General features: G+C 38.3%; 1 protein-coding gene across 2 annotated transcripts in view; it reads right to left on the minus strand.

The window, feature by feature from the left end:
- Positions 1-19,184, minus strand: part of OXR1 (oxidation resistance 1) — a 225,880-nt gene extending 206,696 nt beyond the window's left edge. For both annotated transcript variants that reach the window (XM_049633515.1, XM_049633509.1), the window contains exon 1: positions 19,046-19,184. In XM_049633515.1, the coding sequence (XP_049489472.1) occupies positions 19,046-19,169 (124 nt within the window). In that variant the 5' untranslated portion in view covers positions 19,170-19,184. The remainder of the gene's footprint in view (positions 1-19,045) is intronic.
- Positions 19,185-19,449: the final 265 nt, after the last annotated feature.

Raw genomic sequence — 19,449 nt, forward strand, 5'->3', positions numbered from 1 at the left:
CTGACTCCCTGCCATTTGTCATCCTTAAAGCTAGGAGAATCATCTTGTGATTATTTTGCTCTCTTCTTAGCTGACCACCTTAAGACATCTGAAGGATGGTTCTACCAAAATCAAGATATTTTCTCTATGACATTTTCCTCGTCCTTAAGTCTTTTGTTAACAAAGAAAGGTTTGTTTGACGTGAGTCCTTCTTAAAGGAGTCCTACCCAATCCCACTGCATGACATTTTAAATTAATTTACCATTTTCTAACAGCATGTTTAGTGAACTGAATTTTGGTTCCTATCAACAAATTATTGTGATATTTCATCAGGTCATAATGTACTAGGGCATGAAAGAAGCAAATTATAGAAACCCATTTAATTTTTACTAAAAAATACACACACACACACACACACACACACCACACAATAACAAGCCTCAAGCCAGATCCTACAGTGAGTTTTCAAACATTGCCAGTATTCTCCTTTCATGGAGAAAATAGGAAAAGGCCACGTTTAGTACTTTGGTGGGAAAAATGCATCAATTATAAAATGCTATTTCAAATACGCACATGAGAAGTAAAATTACATAAGCAAAACTAAGTGCATAATTCTGCATACCAATTATTTATTATTGTTCCCTAGGAAGGTTAAATGCCTTACCCAGTTTTATCAATTAAAGCAATAGTAAGTCACACCTGGTCACTTTACAGTTGATATAGTAGTGCTTATACAGCCATTATGTTATCTAATAAATAACAAAGTTGCCTCAAAGAATAGGCCACACAGCTTGAAGAAAGTGAAATGTCATGGAAAGAAGATATGTTTTAGAGTCAAATGTAGATTTAAATCCTCTTCCTCCTCGTTACCAGCTGGGTGACCTTGGACAATTCATGGGGTATCTCTGGACCTCATGCGTACTGCGAAGACGAAAAATATCCACTAGTACAAAGTTTTTATGATGAGAAGATGAAGTGATAATGCACCGGGGTCCTGCTTGCACATGTGCTCATAACTACTGGTTCCTTTCTCCTTCCTCTTCCCCACTTTGAAGAATCTAGCTTCACGTGCATTTTCCATGCTCCACTGAACTCAGCTTTTTGGCTTTACTGCACTCAAAACACCTACTTGTATGCTATTCACAGCTGTGGAGTATGTCAGACGTTTTGGGGGTCATGAAACCCAAAAAAAAGGACAGAGCCACCAAGAAAAGATTCGTTCCCATTAAGGGATTTAATTGTTACAAAGGTTGCTTGTTTCAGTGGGATAATACAATATGGGAGGGCTGCAAGAAAAGACAAATCATGATGAATGGTTGGAATCATAAACAGGAAATAAGCAGGTCCGACCTGAAATTTGTAAATCTTGGGAAAAACTAACCCAGCCTAGTTTTAGAACAACAACATTTAATGAAAGAATACTAAAAATGACACAAAGGAGATAAGGCAAGTAATTGAACATGTTTTTAAAACTAAATGTTATTTGAGCTGAATTTAGAAAGGTGTTGTGCCAAAAATCAATGCTCAAAATAACTTCATTTGAATACAGCACTTAATAAAATGCACTTCAGTTAAAATTATTAAAATCTAAGAGTCAGAGGCACAAAGGAATCTTTAGGAGCATGAGGATATGACATTCCCTAGTTTGTGGGATGTGGGAGTTAGAATCCTGAGACAAGTGACCCAGGTCCAGGGCCCCGCAGTTAGTTAGGAACAAATGCGGGAAGAGTTTCAAGTTCATCTGATTTTTCCAGTCCCCTTTTTCCACTATTAATGATTACGTACCTAACCCTAAGGCCAGCTGAGGGTCTCTCTATCCTACGTGTCTGTGTATATTCTCCCTATCTCTGCCCAAGTCAGGCAGGACAAGGAACTCAGTTCTTCCATCTGTTTCCACAGGAAGTCCAATCACAGCCAGAACTTCATGATTTGCACAAACTTTGCTGACAGCTCAGGAATCAGAGGTAGGGGAGGTGGGAAGAGGATATGGGGCCCAGCATTAACAAAGAACATTGGGTTAAAAGATGGCTGAATATATGGAGAAGGGTCTGGAGAAATACAGATTTATTTCTCTGGAGTTATATATTTACATTTTCAAGGAGACTAAAACCCTCAGTGATTCTGTTTATTTGGCAAAGGACTGTGAAATCTTAGGGACCTTTCCCAGAGAGGATTCATTTACATCAAGGACAAAGGTGTTTTGTTTTGTTTTGTTTCCCTCTTTCCAGAGGGGATCAGGGCAGCTGTCCAGCTCTATAAATGTCCAGATTCATCACGTCAGGGTTTCTGCAGTACAAGCCCCTATAGATAGAGCAGACATCTTTAATTATGTTGCTGCAAGGAGACTCAGGAAAGGGAACCCATGATTGCTTATGTTGTAGGTAACAAAACGTCTGATCGAGAAACCTTATTTTTGCTTTCAGTACAAAATAAATAAATATGGATATTAAAAATTTATCAATACTGTATTTTCCGTAAGCTAAAACTGTTACTAACTAGCTATTACTTCCCCTATTGACTCCCCCCTCCATTTTCTTTTTCCTTCTTTGGCGAAATAGCAACTATTTGTTACATATTTACCAGCCAGACTCAGTATGAAGAGCTTTACGCATCACCTTTTTTAAAACTCACAAAAAGTCTAAGAAAGTACTTTTATTCCCAATCAAGAGCTGAAGAAGCTGATCAACAACTCTGACCAACACAATAGGTGAACAGTAGAGCAAAAGAACCAGTAAATTTCTAATTTCTAACATGTCTCTTTCGTGTCAGAATCTATGTTACTTCTGTTGCTTGCTCTTCAGGAAACTATACAATATTGTCACAGCTCATACCCTGGACTAATCAAACTCAGGAACTGCTAACATGTCTGAAATGCCCAATTTTATCTATTAATACTATAGGGTAATTTGTGTGTTTTATAATATGAAAACCATATATGTATGTGAGATAATATCCACATTCTTATTTTTTTTTAATCCACATTCTTGGGATGCCTGGGTGGCTCAGTCCGTTAAGTGTCCGACTTCGTCTCAGGTCACGATCTCACAGTTTGTAGGTTCAAGCCCCAGCTCGGGCTCTGACAGCTCAGAGCCTGGAGTCTGCTTTGGATTCTGTCTTTCTCTCTCTCTGTCCCTCCCCATGCTCACACTCATACTCTCTCTCAAAAATAAATGAATCAACATTAAAAAATGTTAAATGCACATTCTTATTCTGAAAGTTTCTTATACCACACGCGTTAAGGGGTGGCAGCTAAGCAGTTTGTTTTGAGGAAGCAACACAAGTCTTAATGATAAATTCCAGGATGATAATCTGGGTCCAAATATTGAAATATATCTTATATGTGTTGCCAAATGAAGAAAGCCTTCAGGCTTGTCAGACTAGCCTTACTATTCATGGACCAGTAGTCTCAGCATCACCTGAAGTCTTTCTACAAATGCAAAACTGCGGGCCCTGCCATGGGTCTACCGGGTCAGCACCTGTGTCTTAATAAGAATCTCCAATGCACATTAAGTGGAGAGAGCAATCCTTTAGAATCGCTTTAAGGCATTAAAGCTTTCCCCTCTGAGTCCTGCTGATGAAAAGTAAAACCTAACCTTTCCCCCGTTCAGGTGGTGGATCATGAAACTGCCTTCCGACTCTGAGTCATTTGCTTTCTGGTGCTCATCCTTAGGTTTTCTACAAGTCCCAAAATAATGTCAGAGAAAGTTCTCAGACCGTGTGATGTGTTATGACTCTGCAACAAATAGGGTGTTTAAGCAGAATGAATCATAAGTGTGATTTACACAAAAAGGAGAGACTCGTGAATACTGATTTGATACTGGAAAAAAGAGGTTTTGAGATACATTGACTTGTCTTTAAATCAGATAAAAACCATCTGCCTTTAACATCAAAAGATTTTTTTTTTTATGTCTATTTTTATTTTTGAGAGAGAGAGAGAGAGAGAGAGAGCAAGCAGGGGAGGGGCAGAGAGAGAGAGAGGGAGACACAGAATCCGAAGCAGGCTCCAGGCTCTGAGCTGTCGGCACAGAGCCTGACGCAGGGCTCTAACCCACGAACCGCAATGTCATGACCTGAGCCAAAGTCGGATGCTTAACTGACTGAGCCACCCAGGCATACCTAACACCAAAAGGTTTCTGATGTGATATTTAGACATCAACCCCAGTTCATCCCATTTTTCTTGACAGATATTATTACTCTAGTGAACTGAAATGGGAAGTGATGACCAAAGAAGGGAACCAAAGAGATCTCTCTTTCTATAAAGAATAGTTCCAGCCCACCTCCAACATAGCTTTCATGCACAGATTTATTAGAGAATAAATTCTCTAATCATAGCATGTCGGGGTCCCATCACCATAATCTTCTTTGGCACTTTTGGTCATATGAATGACATGGTTTGATTTCTCTCCCGAGTAACTAGCAGAGGCTAGGAAGGACAAACTTCCTGGATTACAGAGCTGGAGGAAACAGCAAGGATCGCCTCCTGTATCCATGACCATCCTTCTTCGGCCTCCGGTCTCATCCCACCCCTTACATCTAGGTCAAAATATTCTTCTTACTTTACTCACCTGTCTTCAGAAACTCCTGTATCCCTACATGCCAATTTGATTGGATGACTTTATTCTAAGCTGATCCCTTGAGGGCCAGAACTGCAGCTCCAAACTGCCCATTTCCACAGGTACTTCAAGCTCAACTGATCCCCAGTTGAACCCTATATCCTATTTTAAAAGCCATCCTCATGGGGCGCCTGGGTGGCTCAGTTGGTTAAGCATCTGACTTCGGCTCAGGTCATGATCTCACAGTCCATGGGTTTGAGCCCTGCATCAGGCTCTGTGCTGACAGCTCAGAGCCTGGAGCCTGCATTGGGTTCTGTGTGAACCCTCCCTCCTTGCCCCTCCCCTGCTCATGCTCTGTCTTGCACGGTCTCTCTCAAAAAATAAATAAATAAAGCTATCCCTGCAGCCTTTTCTATCTTTGTAAATAACAACCCCATTCACCCTGATATTCAAATTTGAAATTCAAGTTATCCTAGAAGCCTCCAACAAAACATAATGTCAGTTTTAAGAACTAATTTTTTTCTTTGTATCAAGAGTCAATTCCTCACCGAATTGTTGATTTTGTTGACTTTCTCAGGTCTAGCTTCCCTCATGTACTTAAATTTTAGTTTTAGGCTCCTCTTGAGAGGGAACTTTTAGGTTTTTCACATTTTTCTTACTCTTTCCATCTCTGTAGTGTGTCTTCTCTTTCCATCCAGTTATTTTGTGCTTATCTCTACAAGCCCTCTGAGACTCCCAATCTGGAAAAAAAGTCTTTTTAAAGTTTATTTATTTACTTTGAGAGAGAGAGAGAGCACATGCGCTAACAGGGGAGAGGCAGAGAGAAGGACAGAGAGAATCCCAAGCAGGCTCCAGGCTCAGTGGAGTGCCTGACCCAGGGCTCGATCCCATGACCCTGGGATCATGACCTGAGCCGATATCAAGAGTCAGACACTTAACCGACTGAGCCACCCAGGCGCCCCCAGACAAAAGTCTTATATGGGTGGCTCCTAGCCCATGCTGTCAGTGGGTACAAAAATAGATCAAAATAACAAATAAAGGGGTGGCTTCTCCTAGGCCTAGGCTGCAAGCCTTCCTCTTTTTCCTCTGGCTTCTGAAGCTTGCTAGTGCCACCACCTGGGGTGGGCAGCATCACAGCTTTTTCCAGCCTCCTTTCATAGTTGGGAACCCCTGCTTAGGTCAAGTTCAAAGAAGTGAAGGGGGTTCTATTCCCCTGCCATTTAAACAAACATTTCTATTTGAGAATAGTTTTTATATTTACCAAACTGTGCTAAGATAGTCTAGAATTCTCATATACCCCACCATCCAATTTTCCCAATGATTAACATCATATATCAGATATCACGTTTGTTATAATTAATGAATCAATAATGATATATTTCTGCTAGCCAAAGTCCATACCTCATCTAAATTTCCTTACCTTTTACCTACTGTCCTTTTTCTGTTCCAGGATCCCACCCAGGATCCTGCATTGCATTTACTGGTCATGTTCTCTTGAGTTCTACTTGCCTGTCACAGTTCATAGGGTCCTACTAGTCCTAGTCCCCCTACTGAAATTGAGCACTTCTTGGCTGTCCCTGACTATTTCTGAACCAGAGCTCAAAAGGCCCAGGGCTTCAATGTTCATATATTGTTATGTGTTTTTACCCCCTTTTCTGGCCCATATAGATATCCATTCTGTTTACAAAAGAAGATATATCTTCTTAATTGAAAAATGTTAGCTGTTGTTTCAGGTATTTACAACCTGAAACTACAGGGGCACCTGGGTGGCTCAGTCATTTAAGTGTTGGCTCAGGTCATGATCTCACAGTTTGTGGGTTCGAGCCCCACATCGGGCTCTGTGCTGACAGCTTAGAGTCTGGGGCCTGCTTCGGATTCTGTGTCTCCCTCTCTCTCTGCCTCTCCCCACTCACGCTTTGTCTCTGTCTCAAAAATAAATAAACCTTAAAAAAAAATTTTTTAAATCTGAAACTATAGTATGAACTGGAAAATCTTCCTTCTTCATTTCTAGTTGATCATCAATTCCTTTAGATTTCTAGATCATCTCTCTGTAATTCTTTCTTGTCCCATTGCCTCTGCCTTACTTTAGGCTCTCACCACTTTTTATTATTTTGATACTTTGCTTTGTATCTAATATTCACTGTGTGCCTACTCTGAGCCAGTATCTATTAAGCAATCTGTACACATTATCTCATGCAAACCTTATTACAAACCTAAGTGGTACATGGTAATATTTTCACTTCCCAAATGAAAACCAGAAGTTCAGAGAAGTGATTTGTCCAAAGTCACAGAGCTACCCAGAACGGCCAAGCTAGGATCTAAACCCTATGTAATCCCAGAGCCAAAGCTCCTAAACAGTACACCATATTATGTATTCAGCCCTTACACCATTTGTTTGAAAGACTTTTCTGCCTCTAGGCATATATATCCCCAACCTATTCTCCATATGGTGCTTGAAACATCTCTCTATAAAGAGACTTTATCAAGGCATTTCCCTAGTCAAAACCCTTCAACAATTCCCAATGCTTAAAATTAAGTCCAAATTCCATAGTACAGCACACAAGACCCCCATTTATTCAGCCTCTCATCTTTCTGAAGCCTCATTTCCAACTATTGGCACTCGTCAGTGGTGCTCAATCACTTATTAAGTAAATGAATGAACAAGCATTCTTAAAACTGCATATTGAAGTTCAGATAGGCTTATACAGGAGTGGAGGTAAAAAATAAATGAGAGCATGACAAGAGGGAATTATTATTTATATTTCTCTCTTTTTTATTTAAATGCATGTTTTTGGCTATACCCTCCCCATCCCATTCACCTTATGTGTATTTACAAGAATGTTTCGCACGTCACAAAAGATCTGTAATTTGACAGTTATTTAAAGCAGGAAGTGAAACTCTATAGCTCCAAACAGCATTCTAGATATCCTGTTTCTCAGAGTAAATATTATTCTACTGCTTTTGCTACATCTTGACTCACTTGAAATAGTGCTTGAAAAAGACTTCAAAGACACTTAAACTACCTAATTGGAAAGGGAATTATTTTGAATTGGTCTATAAAACACTCAATAAACAGTCCTAACATTCAACTCTCCATGAGCACCTATGATGTTTTAGCTCCAATATACTATTGACAATACTTTTTGTCTCCTATGGCTTCAAGAACTACGAGATGAAATCAATGTCCTTTCTATCAGCTTATTAAAATTTAAGCAACACATAAAGTCCAAGGATCCTTGAGTACAAATGCTAGCAAACAAAATATTGTAATGCAGTAGATGGGCAGGCACTATTTAAAGTCTCACCGATTTCTCTGATGATGGGCTATTTTCCATATACTGAATGTGTAATGTTTTTAATATTTATAACACAGTTCTTTTAAATTAAACATATATCAGTTCTTTCCACAAGACAAAATGTACCAGAAGACTTAAGACTCAAATTTATGAAAGACGTTTACCAAATAAATGACCAAATAGAATAGAGGAAATGGGATGCTGAGGTTCACTGGCCATGATTACAGGGACAACATGGGCTTTCTCCCCCAGGAAGCATCCATCTAAATTACTAAAAACTTATTCATATAATATTTTGAAGTTATTTAACTTTAACATACATAGTAACATGAAATAGGTTAATTAAGAGATAATATTACTTTAAAACCACCTCATTTGATTCCTCTTAGTAGGTATTTTTACCCAGTAAAAAGCTGTTTCTTAAGCTAATGTCTTCAACATAGTATTTTCTGTACCCTGAACTCATGTTTCCAGTTCAAATCCATGTATCTTTTTATTCATAGATTGTACTAACACAAAGGCTTTTAATCTCATAGTTTCTCCACTGATCTCAAAGTTTGCATTAGTGAAGTTTAAAAAATGCTCAGTAAAGGCCTGGCTTGCATGGAGAAGTGTATGTGCTTTGCTGTAAATCTATTACAAATGGTCACCGAAACATTTATAATTGAGTTGTTCAAAGTAATTAACTGTAGTCAAAGTAGTTTCAAAATATCTGGCAGAAATAGCAATGGAAGTCTTCCCCTCAATTGTGCCTGGCTTTTAACTATTTTTATTCTTCTAAGTAATATTTTTTTGGTCAGAGTTGTGAACATGGTCACCATTTCACTGAGGAACATAAATCCTGATTTTTTTTTTTTTTTAATGTGTGAAGAAATGTCTTTAGTATGAATTGGGAAGAAAAGCCAACTTAAAAATAATCAGGAGATACCAACAACTTTCTTTCTGAATGTGTGAAAAATCCTTGGAAGCTCTTTAAATTCATACTGTTTAAAAAAAATGGAAATACTGGGGAAATTAGGACACATATTTTACTGTTCAAATTGACATTAATTCTACCATTAAATGTTTATAATAAAGTGGTCTTTCTTAATCATCTGTTATTTTCTTCCCCTAGTCATGGTTCAGTGAGACGGAACATTCCTACAAGTGTTGGTAAGTGGAAAGGGCAAGTTTTGATTGCCTACAGTGCTAAAGGGCTTATTTTAATAGGGATTTAGCAAATTTCAAACAGGATCATGAATATTTCTCAACCATGACACAATGTCCATTTTAATTATTCCACAATTCTAACTAGTTTTAATTAGGCTGTTTAGAAATCATTAAGTAAATTGACAGGTATAATTTGTTTTTAGTAAGTTATAAGACTATTAGCTGCAACTCAAACACCTTTCTGTGAAAATTAATTAAAGGAAACCTCATTTAAAATGGAATCAGAAGGCCAGCAGGGGGAGCGCTCACGCCTTACCACTAGTCTTTAATTACAGACCCAACAGGAAGCGACACACCTTGCCAAACCACACTACTCTACCCCCTCCCTTCTTCCTGCCACCAGCCCAGCCAGTGAGAGGCTGTCACAACTCAACCAATAAAAGACCACTATACTTCTAACTCCCAGTTTACACCAGTGGACTTTTTATCACAGTGCTCCCAACCCTCCGGATTTCCTCTGTAAAAGAGCATCCCTCTCCTTTACCTCTGGTCTTCTACGTTTTTGCCTTAGCTTGCTTGTCCTGAATTGCAGTTCTCTGCTATTCCCGAATCAACATATTTTTAAAATAACTGAAAGTTATTTAAGTTGTTATAAATAACAAAAAGTTATAAAGTTGTTTAAGGTTAACAATACCAATACAAGCTGCTCAGGGAAACCTCAGCTTTATTGACATTTTGTAATCCATTTATCACAACCGTGATTAAGCTGTGTTTCTTGGTCCTGACTTGATTACTTCTGACACAGAACAATCACAGAATTAGAGCAAAAAAAAAGAATAAGGCAAATGTACAAAATATGGTGCTAACCCAGGAAAATTAGAGTTGGCAAGCTTATCTGCCACATTATGGGTACTACCAATCTAAAGGGATATCAAACAAACATTTTTCTTCCTTCTGAGTACATACTGCTTCTTAGTAAGGTTTAAAATTGTATAAATATGTAGTAAAAATATATATCTAATTTCTCTAGGAAGACATAAAGCTTTCATATTTATTCTAGAGTTGAAAAGAAGTTTCTGCTGGTGGGTTCTCCTAGCCTTCATGTTTGAAAGTGGGTTTTAAATGGAATGGATTATAAAAATGACATAAAATAAAAACCCAATTAAATACCTCTTCAACACATACACACAGACACAGATGCATATATTGAGTCCTTAGGTCTATTTATCCCACGAAAGAACAAAAAATTGAACTTGGATTCTCAATATCCTTAAATTCACTATCTTAATAAAATTGCACATTCGTATGCAATATTTATAAAAAATAAAAGAAACAACACTTCTACACATGTGGTGGTCCTCAAAATTTGTGAAAAGCCCAGGTCAATTTGGGAAATTTCAGTTTCATGTATCACAAGGAACCTCAGCAATGGAATAATTTTCCCTAAAGACTCTTGTGACTCAGAAAATACAAGAAGTCATCAAACTGTCAGAACAGACTTCAAAACAAAGTCATTTTTCTCAAGAACATGATTTAATTTGAACCCTGAGAACAGTTATCCATTTTAGTTTCTGTGCCTATAGACAGTGACCCGTATGTCAAGATGGTTCTGCTGATTAAATCACAGAGACTTTCTGCTTTTGAAGATTCTTCTAGCTTGGAGAGAAGGTTCTGGTTTAGGGGTGACCTACTTTCATGCTGCAGAATGTGTTGCCTCTAGGAATATTACTCTTTCCCATTTTTTTTCTCTCCTGTTACAGTGTTTTCACTTTAGAGTTGCTCTTTTTTATTCTTATAATTAAAAAGTCTGGCTTCAAAATGAGAGGCATACAAGTTATATGATGATATTTTAAAATGCTTAGTGTACTGCAATTAAAAAGCAGTTAAAATATGCATCTTGCTTTTCTCTTTTTAGAGTTTCCAAACTAGTTATTACTGTTTTAATTTTGCCAACTACTCAAAAGAATTCCCAGGGAACCCCTAATTCTGCAGGCTCTCTTTCTAATATGTAAGCAGCCCAGGGTTAGTAAGATACAAATTTATATTTAACTGTGCTTCATTAAGTTTGCAATATTGAAGGCATTCTATCTTTAAGGCAGGGCAAAAGACAAGAACACTTGTCTTTTCAGAGTTTCAGTGTTTACAATTTCACAGACCAGTAAAATTTCAAAGGACTATTCTGGTGGACATTTCCCAATTTATTTTTGATAAGCAATGAGATTTAAAAAGAACAAATCTTATTTAAAAAGCCTACCAAACCAAAACATATACTATGCCATCATTTCACAAAAAGGCAGTTCATTTTAATACAGGGAAGGAGGCAGGAAAGAAAGAAAAGGAAAAGGAAAAAAAGAAAGGAAAGAAGGGGGAAAAGGAAGAAAGGAGGAAGGAAAAGAGGAGTAAGAGAAAAGAAGGAAAGAACAGTCAGTTTAGTTGAATAAATTTAATTTCATGAAAAAAACTAATACTCTTTCTTAATGGTCTGTTTCACCATCAATGGTATGGACTTGCATTGGGAAACCACTCACTGAGATCTCGGTCAATGATGTTATTTCATTTTTGTTTCGCTTCTGAGAAAAGAATGTGATCTGAAAATGTACAGAGGCCAAGGTCTTTACTATTAGTCATCCATCTATGTAGATTCTTTCCTTGGTTTCGCACTATACAAAATGTGATCATGAATAAATCATTCAACTTTCAGAGACTTAATTGCACAGAATGCTGCACGGTGGTCAGAATATATATATATATATATATGTATATATATATACACGCATATATATACGTGTATATATATATGTGTGTGTGTGTATATATATATATATATATATATATACATATATATATATATATATTCCACGTACCCTTTAAGAATGTTACAAGCAAACACTGAATTCAATGAGTATTTGTTAGAGACCTAAAACACTGATAATGTGTATGTTAAAATGCTTTGAAATCTATTCATGTTGATCAGATTTGGGGAAAGTGTGGCCAGTTATGAGGGAAGTTTCGGTTGAATCCCAACACTATTCTAGGGAGAAAGAGGAGCTAACATAAAGCCCCGGGTATAGCATACATAAGAACACCTTTGGTAAATCATAAGGAATTTGGCTTAGCTAGGGTATAGGGCTGGGGTCTGAGATAAAGCTGGAGAGCACATAGGAGCAGAAAGGAAAGGTCTGTAGAGCAACAATCCTATGTTCTGGGGCGGGGGCGGGGGGGGAAGGAACCACTGCAGGTTTTTTTTTTTAAGCAGGACATATAAGGTGACCAGATCTACAAGGATCAAAAGACGATAGGCTTGCGTCACATAAATTCCAGGTTAAGCTTCACATCTTGGCCCAGGGATTACTTGTGCGGGCTGTATCCTTGATGCACAGCAACAGTAACAAGTTAACACTGATTGAGAACTTCCCAATTCTAGGCACTAGGATGAGCACTTTACGTAGATCATTTCACTTATTCCTCACCACAGCCCTTTCAGTAAACGCCAGTTTTATTTCCTCTTGTAAGTGAAGATGCTGGGCTCTGAGATTCCAAGTACCTTGTTTATGGTCATACATATAGCACGGGGAATGGGATTCCAACTTAGACATCAATTCCAGAGGCCAAGTTTATCACCACTGATTGTTGCTCATTTGAGCAAAAGAAGGCGCTCTTAATAAACACAGGGAATGATTACACCTCAGCCTTCCTGACGTTGATAACAATCATTTAGGATCTTTGAGCGTTGGTCTTTTCCCTCTAGGCAAACTGACTTCTGAACCATTCTAAAGAGGTTACAGCTATACGTTAAGAAATAAACAAAAAGCAAACATTCCGGTAACATATAAGAAAATGTGTTACATTCTTTATGTAATTTCAATATTCTATACTACAGCTTAATCCACATGTTTTATTCTTTTCTTGATAGAAATGAAAAACCATCTGGACACCACTTCTTTAAACAATGCCAGGCAGCTTGAGGAGCATTACATTTCCCCTCAATCATGTTCTTCTTCATGCTGCAAATGTCAATTCCATTAGTCTTTTCAAAACCTAATTCTGTGCAAGGAAAGCAAAAATGCTTTGAAAAATCTGTTATGAACACATCTAATGTCCTGTAATTGACACCATCCTAAGTGATTTCTTAGGACCGTATAAGTCATCTGACAAAATTCATCAAATAAAAATTATATGAGATTTAAACATTTTATAGAGTAACTTTTCTATCACCTTTCTCCCTTGTTTTGTTTGTTTTTTTTTTCCTTTAAATACTCCTCATTCCTGGGGCGCCTGGGTGGCTCAGTTGGTTGGGCATCTGGCTTCGGTTCAGGTCATGTTCTCACAGTTTGTGTGTTCGAGCCCAGCATTGGGCTCTGTGCTGACAGCTCAGAGCCTGGAGCCTGTTTCAGATTCTGTGTCTCCCTCTCTCTCTGCTCCTCCCCCACTCGTGCTCTGTCTCTCTCTCTCTCTCTCTCTCTCTCAAAAATAAATAAAACATTAAAAAAAAACTTTAAATACTCCTCATTCCTTGGCAATGTGCTAGATACCTGACTGTTTATAGCCTATCTTCCCCACTAGAATATAAGCACCTAAGTTCATGGACTTGGTCTTGTTTACTGTTGTATTAACAGAATTTCAGATAAGACCTGGCATGTAGTGAGCATTCACTAAATATTTATTGACTTAATAAATGAATAGATTCATAAATGAACATATTTTCATACGTGGAAGAGTCTGAATTATACACATCCCTCACATAAATCCAGAACTCACTCATCTGAATATAAGTGAAAAGTACTGTGTAAAAAACATTGACTAACTCATCATAGGGGGTATCTTGCAAAGAGGAGGTGTTCCGGTGACATTAATACAGACAGAATAAAAGGCAGAGACTGAGTCATGAGAGTAAACAGGAGATTAAAGAAGGTGAGCAGGCTGTCAGTTCACATGACAAGGTAAGGACCTGATAGTGAGAGGTCTCAAGGGAGGGAAAGCTCCAGAGGTATTATTCATCAGGACACCTGAGAGCCAAGGAGCCTCCTTATTGGATCTGCTTGGAAGCTCTGTTGAGCCAGAAACCTGAGAAGGCTAAGTTCCACCCTGGTCTGCCTTCTCTGTGAAGTTGCACAGAGCATTAGCATAAGTAATAAAAGAGGGCTCTGATAACTCTAAGGTAGATAGGTAGATAGATAGATAGATAGATAGATAAAGTGGAAAGGCTGTATTATCTGATTCACCATTCTTCCAAGCAGATGTTCCTGAAGCCTCCGAAGCTCTTCCTTAAACTGAACTCTTAGCCAATTTCCTTCCCTCCTCCTCCACTAGCAAGGGCAAAGTTACTCCTCACAACCTCCACTAGGACCACGTTTTCCCTCCTCTTTACCGCCCCCAAAGTTTATTTAGCACTTACTCTGCACCTCACACTGTACTCAGTACTCAGACTACTGAAATTAATGGCATCATTCCCTCCCCATAGGAATTGATAAAGGGGACAAGTGCGTGCCAGATGCTAAGGGAGCTTAAACACAAGGAGGGCAAGAGGTGATAAAAGGCGACTGTATCTATGGAGCTAATGAAGAGTCCATGAGAGTCCTTACAATCTGGTGCAATTTCTCCATCTTTTGGATTCCACAGCACTTTGAGTGAGCCTCCCCTAGCCTCTGCTGCTCCCCACTCATCCCCCCACCACACACACAATGTCATTAGGGCATCTGTCTTGAATTCTACTCACTGGTATACCCATTTTTACCAGGCACTCTCCTCTCCCACCCATTTGATGACTGTCTTGAAAGCAGGGCTCTCTGTTTTACTTTTCTTTCTATTCTCATCAGCACTGCCTGTAAGGTTTTCACAGAGGAGCGACTGATCAGGGGCTCATCGGCATTTGGTGTTTCATGAATGACTGACTGTGAGGACAGCCAGTCAAGAGCTGTTTTATTTTATAAATGTCAAGGAAGTTGTCAGAATGGGAAGACATCAGCACCTTTTACTAACAATCACAGAAGGTGGAAAAAGAGGTACAGATTCTAGCTCTAGATTCTAAAGCAAGGAACAAATACTACATAGAATTATACAGATTCACCTTGGGAACAATGGGACATTTTTGGATCCTGCGTGTAGTGTCTTCTTTACTACCTCTATGCCTAATCTACAATTCTTTCACAAGTCCTTACATATGGTTCTCTGAATTAAAGGTATCAAATAAAAAGCACATTACAAATATCTGAGTCTACTATTTGGTTTTGTCTTCTGTCTACCTGGGACGATGACAAGAATGTCATAGAGTGCCAATGTCAAAAAATGCCAAACTCCAGGAGTTTTATCTAGCAGAAACAATGGAGTAGTGACAAATTTTATTCTATTTTCATCTATTAACCCACCAATTTAATGCTGGATCATTCTAGTTCTAATTAATCCTATCATTTAAAAATAATAACATAATTTTAAGTATTTGAAGGACTTCAAATATCCAGTCCAGTGATTTTTCAAACTGTAGATCACAATTGATTAATTATTTAATTGCTTCAGTGAGTTGACAGAGCATTAGGATAGGATAAAAATCAGAACAGATAGTGACAGAATTTTTTTTTATAATGTTTTTATTTATTTTTGAGACAGAGAGAGACAGAGCATGAGCAGAGGAGGGGCAGAGAGAGACGGAGACACAGAATCCGAAGCAGGCTCCAGCCTCTCAGCTGTCAGCACAGAGCCCAACGCGGGGCTCGAACTCACAGACCGTGAGATCGTGACCTGAGCCGAAGTCGGACGCTTAACTGACTGAGCCACCCAGGCGCCCCATGACAGAAATGTTTTAAGGAAGTTTTGCTTAAGCTGTGCTGGTAGTTGAGTATATAGTGCTATATACTGGGTAAGTGGTATAAAATATGTTAGGCAGAATACTAAGAGGGTCCACAAATTCTTCATCCTTCTGATCTTTTTTTTTTTTTTTTTTCAACCCTCTGATCTATATGCATGCATAATCCCTGGGACTGTGAATATGATGGACATGACTCTCATAATTAGGTTCTGCTGATTTTCAGACAGGGAGATCATCTGGGTGGGCCTGATCTAATTACCTGAGCCCTTTAAAATCAGAGAGCTTTCTTGGCTAGCCCCAGGAGATGTAGTCAAAGATTCAGATGAAAAGGATCTGAAGCACAGTTACTGGCTTGAGGATGGAGGAGACCACATGGCAAAGAAAGAGAGTGGCCTCCAAAGCTGAGTGTGGCCCTCACCTGACAGCCAGGAAAGAAATGGGGACTTCAGTCCTACAACTGCAAGGAACGACATTCTGCAATAAGGAGAATGAATGTGGGAGCATTTCTTTCCCTAGTTGAGCCTCCAGATGAGAACTCAGTCCACCTAGCACCTTGATTTTAGCCTTGTAATGTACTGGGAAGAGAACCAAGCCATGCTATGTAGATTTCTGACCTACATAACTGTGGGCTGCTAAATGGGCATTGTTTTAAAGAGCTGTGTTTGTGGCAATTCGTTTCACAGCAAGAAAAACTTACATAGTATTTCCTATAGCCAGTTATGATAATAAAAAGAGAGTACGAGACAAAAGATACTTAGACACTGATCTGATCTAAATATTTCATTCTACAGATTTGAAAAAATTAAGGTCCAGAGATGGCAAATAACTGCAAGATTATACAGTTAGTGACAGAAGCAGGGCAGAAAAAGCTCTTTCCTTACATGGTCCTGATATTGTGATTACTTTCCTTTTCATTTATGTGAAGATTCATATATTTTACATCAATAGAGAATAGCTTTTCCCCTACTTATTACAAAACAAAGAATTGTTATTATACTTCTTATAAGAAGGGTTAATTCTCTTATAAAAAATGAGTTTATGCTGTGTCATTTTTTTTTGCTGCTATATTAGGTTTAATATGTTTCTATTGTTAGGAATAATTGAGGACCTGAAACTATTGTCTATACAAGAAGACTAGAATATCTTTCTTAGAGTTCTCACAACAGAAAATAGATCCTATACATCAGTTCATGAAGAATAACAGCTGTGAGGTCAAAACTAATTTCTAGAGAAACCCACTGTACCACCCACCCACTAAAAGACATTTAAATAACTTCAAAATTTTCTATTTTTTTAATTTTAAAATCCTTTAATCCCCAGAATCATCACTTGCAATTAAATATAGTATTTCACTTAAATACAGTACTGCTTTCACTGCAAAATTTAAATGTAGTACTCAACTTGGCCACATGAGGGCTCCTAGGTTTTGTTTTGGGTTTTTTTTTCAGTTCGGTGAACCATAAATTGAGACATCGAAAGATAGTTTTCAATGAAAGGGCACATTGGCTGGAGGACGCGTTAGTTGGCATGGTTTCCTTAAATGAGATTATCTGAGAATTGAAGTAAAAATATTACCCCACTGTATTACCCATAGAAACTCCTTTGGCTCACCTCTGCAGGTATCCTTCTGAATAACACAGAAGCCGATTCTGAAGTGTCACAAGGTTAATTTCATTTGCAGAGTCTGCTATCTCTTACTCATGGCTCCTTAACTTCTCTCAGGCTCTATCCCTCATCTATAAAAATAAAGAGTATAACACCTACCTAACAATCTTCACTTGTACCTGGTATATGGCATCACCAATTAGTGGTAGTTTTAGTTGTTGTTATTACTAACACATGTATTAAGGAATACTGAAATATACTTGTTTTGTGAAATAATCTTTCAATACAGATGATCACATAGTTGCTAATATTTCGGCCTTGAAAATAATAGCTGTGGGTCCACATTAGTAGAAGGGTTATATGAACACATTAAGTTTATAATTCAGCTATCTGTTTTAACATAATAGACATGCCATTGGCATGGATTATGAATCAAATTGTTGAAAATCCAATAATTAAATATTCACTAGTGGTAGGGCTATTTAAAGATCATTCACAGTTCATCTTTCTGCAATCCAAACTCACCATTTAGACTTCTATTTTCTAGGTTCGTCTCTTTATTCATGTGGCCAAACTGGTCATTGTTTCTCCCTCATTTTCTCATCTTTAAGGCATATTTCGTTTATACAATAAACTTTATTTTCTGAAGGCAAAATACTGTTTCTTCTTATCCAGTTAATAAGTCAGAGAAGCAATAGAAGGTGGTGGACATGTTGAAGGACGGGAGGAGAGGACATTGGAAAATAGAGACGCAGTAAACTTTACGGGCTTTTCTAGTTGACTGATTTTTAGAAACATGCTACTGTAAGTTTTAAAAATGTAAACCTGCACTTGTTGCCACTGTCTTATATCAATTCTTGTTACTTGACTACTGATATCCTCAAAGACACCATGCCTGCTATCTCTTGAAAAATAAGACTCGAACATCTTCATCTGAGAACAGGGCACTTGAGAGTAGATACAGGAAGAGGACATAGAGTGGTAGAAGGGGAAAGCATGGTTTTAGTTGCCATATCCTGAAATAGTACTAGACCAACACGGAAGCATGTCTTCAAGCTTGAAGGATACAACCTAACCCAAAGACATAGGAAAGTGACTTGACAAAGTCACCCAGAAAAGTGATGTGGGAGTCAGAACTAGAATCCGGTCTTCTGGTTGTGATCTCTAGAGAAGAACCCTGAAGTATCTGAGAAAAACATTTCAAACATCCCATATTGGGGTAGTTAGGGTGGTGGATACCAAATAAAATGTGACCCCTTTGATGTAGCTTTGGTAAACCCATTAAGCCATAGTTTCTACTTCTAAGGCTTTTGGATATGACCAAATATCTCTAGAATGAAATAATAAAGCAAGGCCAAGCATCCACCTCCTCTTCCTGGGTAGATTTATCTCCCCTATGCATCATCCTCTACCATATATGATATACTGAGCAACTTTTGTCTCAAATAGATATCAACATAGATAAAATGTTCCTTAAGCCTCCTCTCGTATTTAAATCTGTTGAAGGTTTTCAGTGTTTTTCAATTTCCACATTCAATGGAAATGACCACACAAACCATCAGAACGATATACGCTCATATAAACAAGCACAGACCCACGTGTTCACAGTGCTGTTCAGACACACGTCACCTATTCACATGCATAGAATGTCTGGTGCTCACCAATGGTGTAGAACCTCTTCAGTTCACTCCTCCGAGAAGGATGCTTCTGGGTATTGGCCGCATTGTTCTGCTCTTCTTCAATGATGGGTGTCTTGGGTGCGGGGGGCTTACTCGCTTGCGGCATTGGCTTTCCTGCACCAGCCAAAGGGTTGAACCCTGGAGCGGTAATATCCACTGACTGACTCTTTTTCTTCAACCTACAGGTAAAGAATACCACAGGCTGTGATTACTGACCCAGCAGACACTTGTTTCAACTTTATCTCCATCATAATTCTTTTTTTTCTAATATGAAATTTATTGTCAAAATGGCTTCCATACAACACCCAGTGCTCATCCCAACAGGTGCCCTCCTCAATGCATAATTCTTTTTTCAACAACTGAGTTAATATCAGCCCAGAAACAGA

Source organism: Panthera uncia, chromosome F2, assembly GCF_023721935.1.
Source record: "Panthera uncia isolate 11264 chromosome F2, Puncia_PCG_1.0, whole genome shotgun sequence".
Taxonomy (NCBI): domain Eukaryota; kingdom Metazoa; phylum Chordata; class Mammalia; order Carnivora; family Felidae; genus Panthera; species Panthera uncia.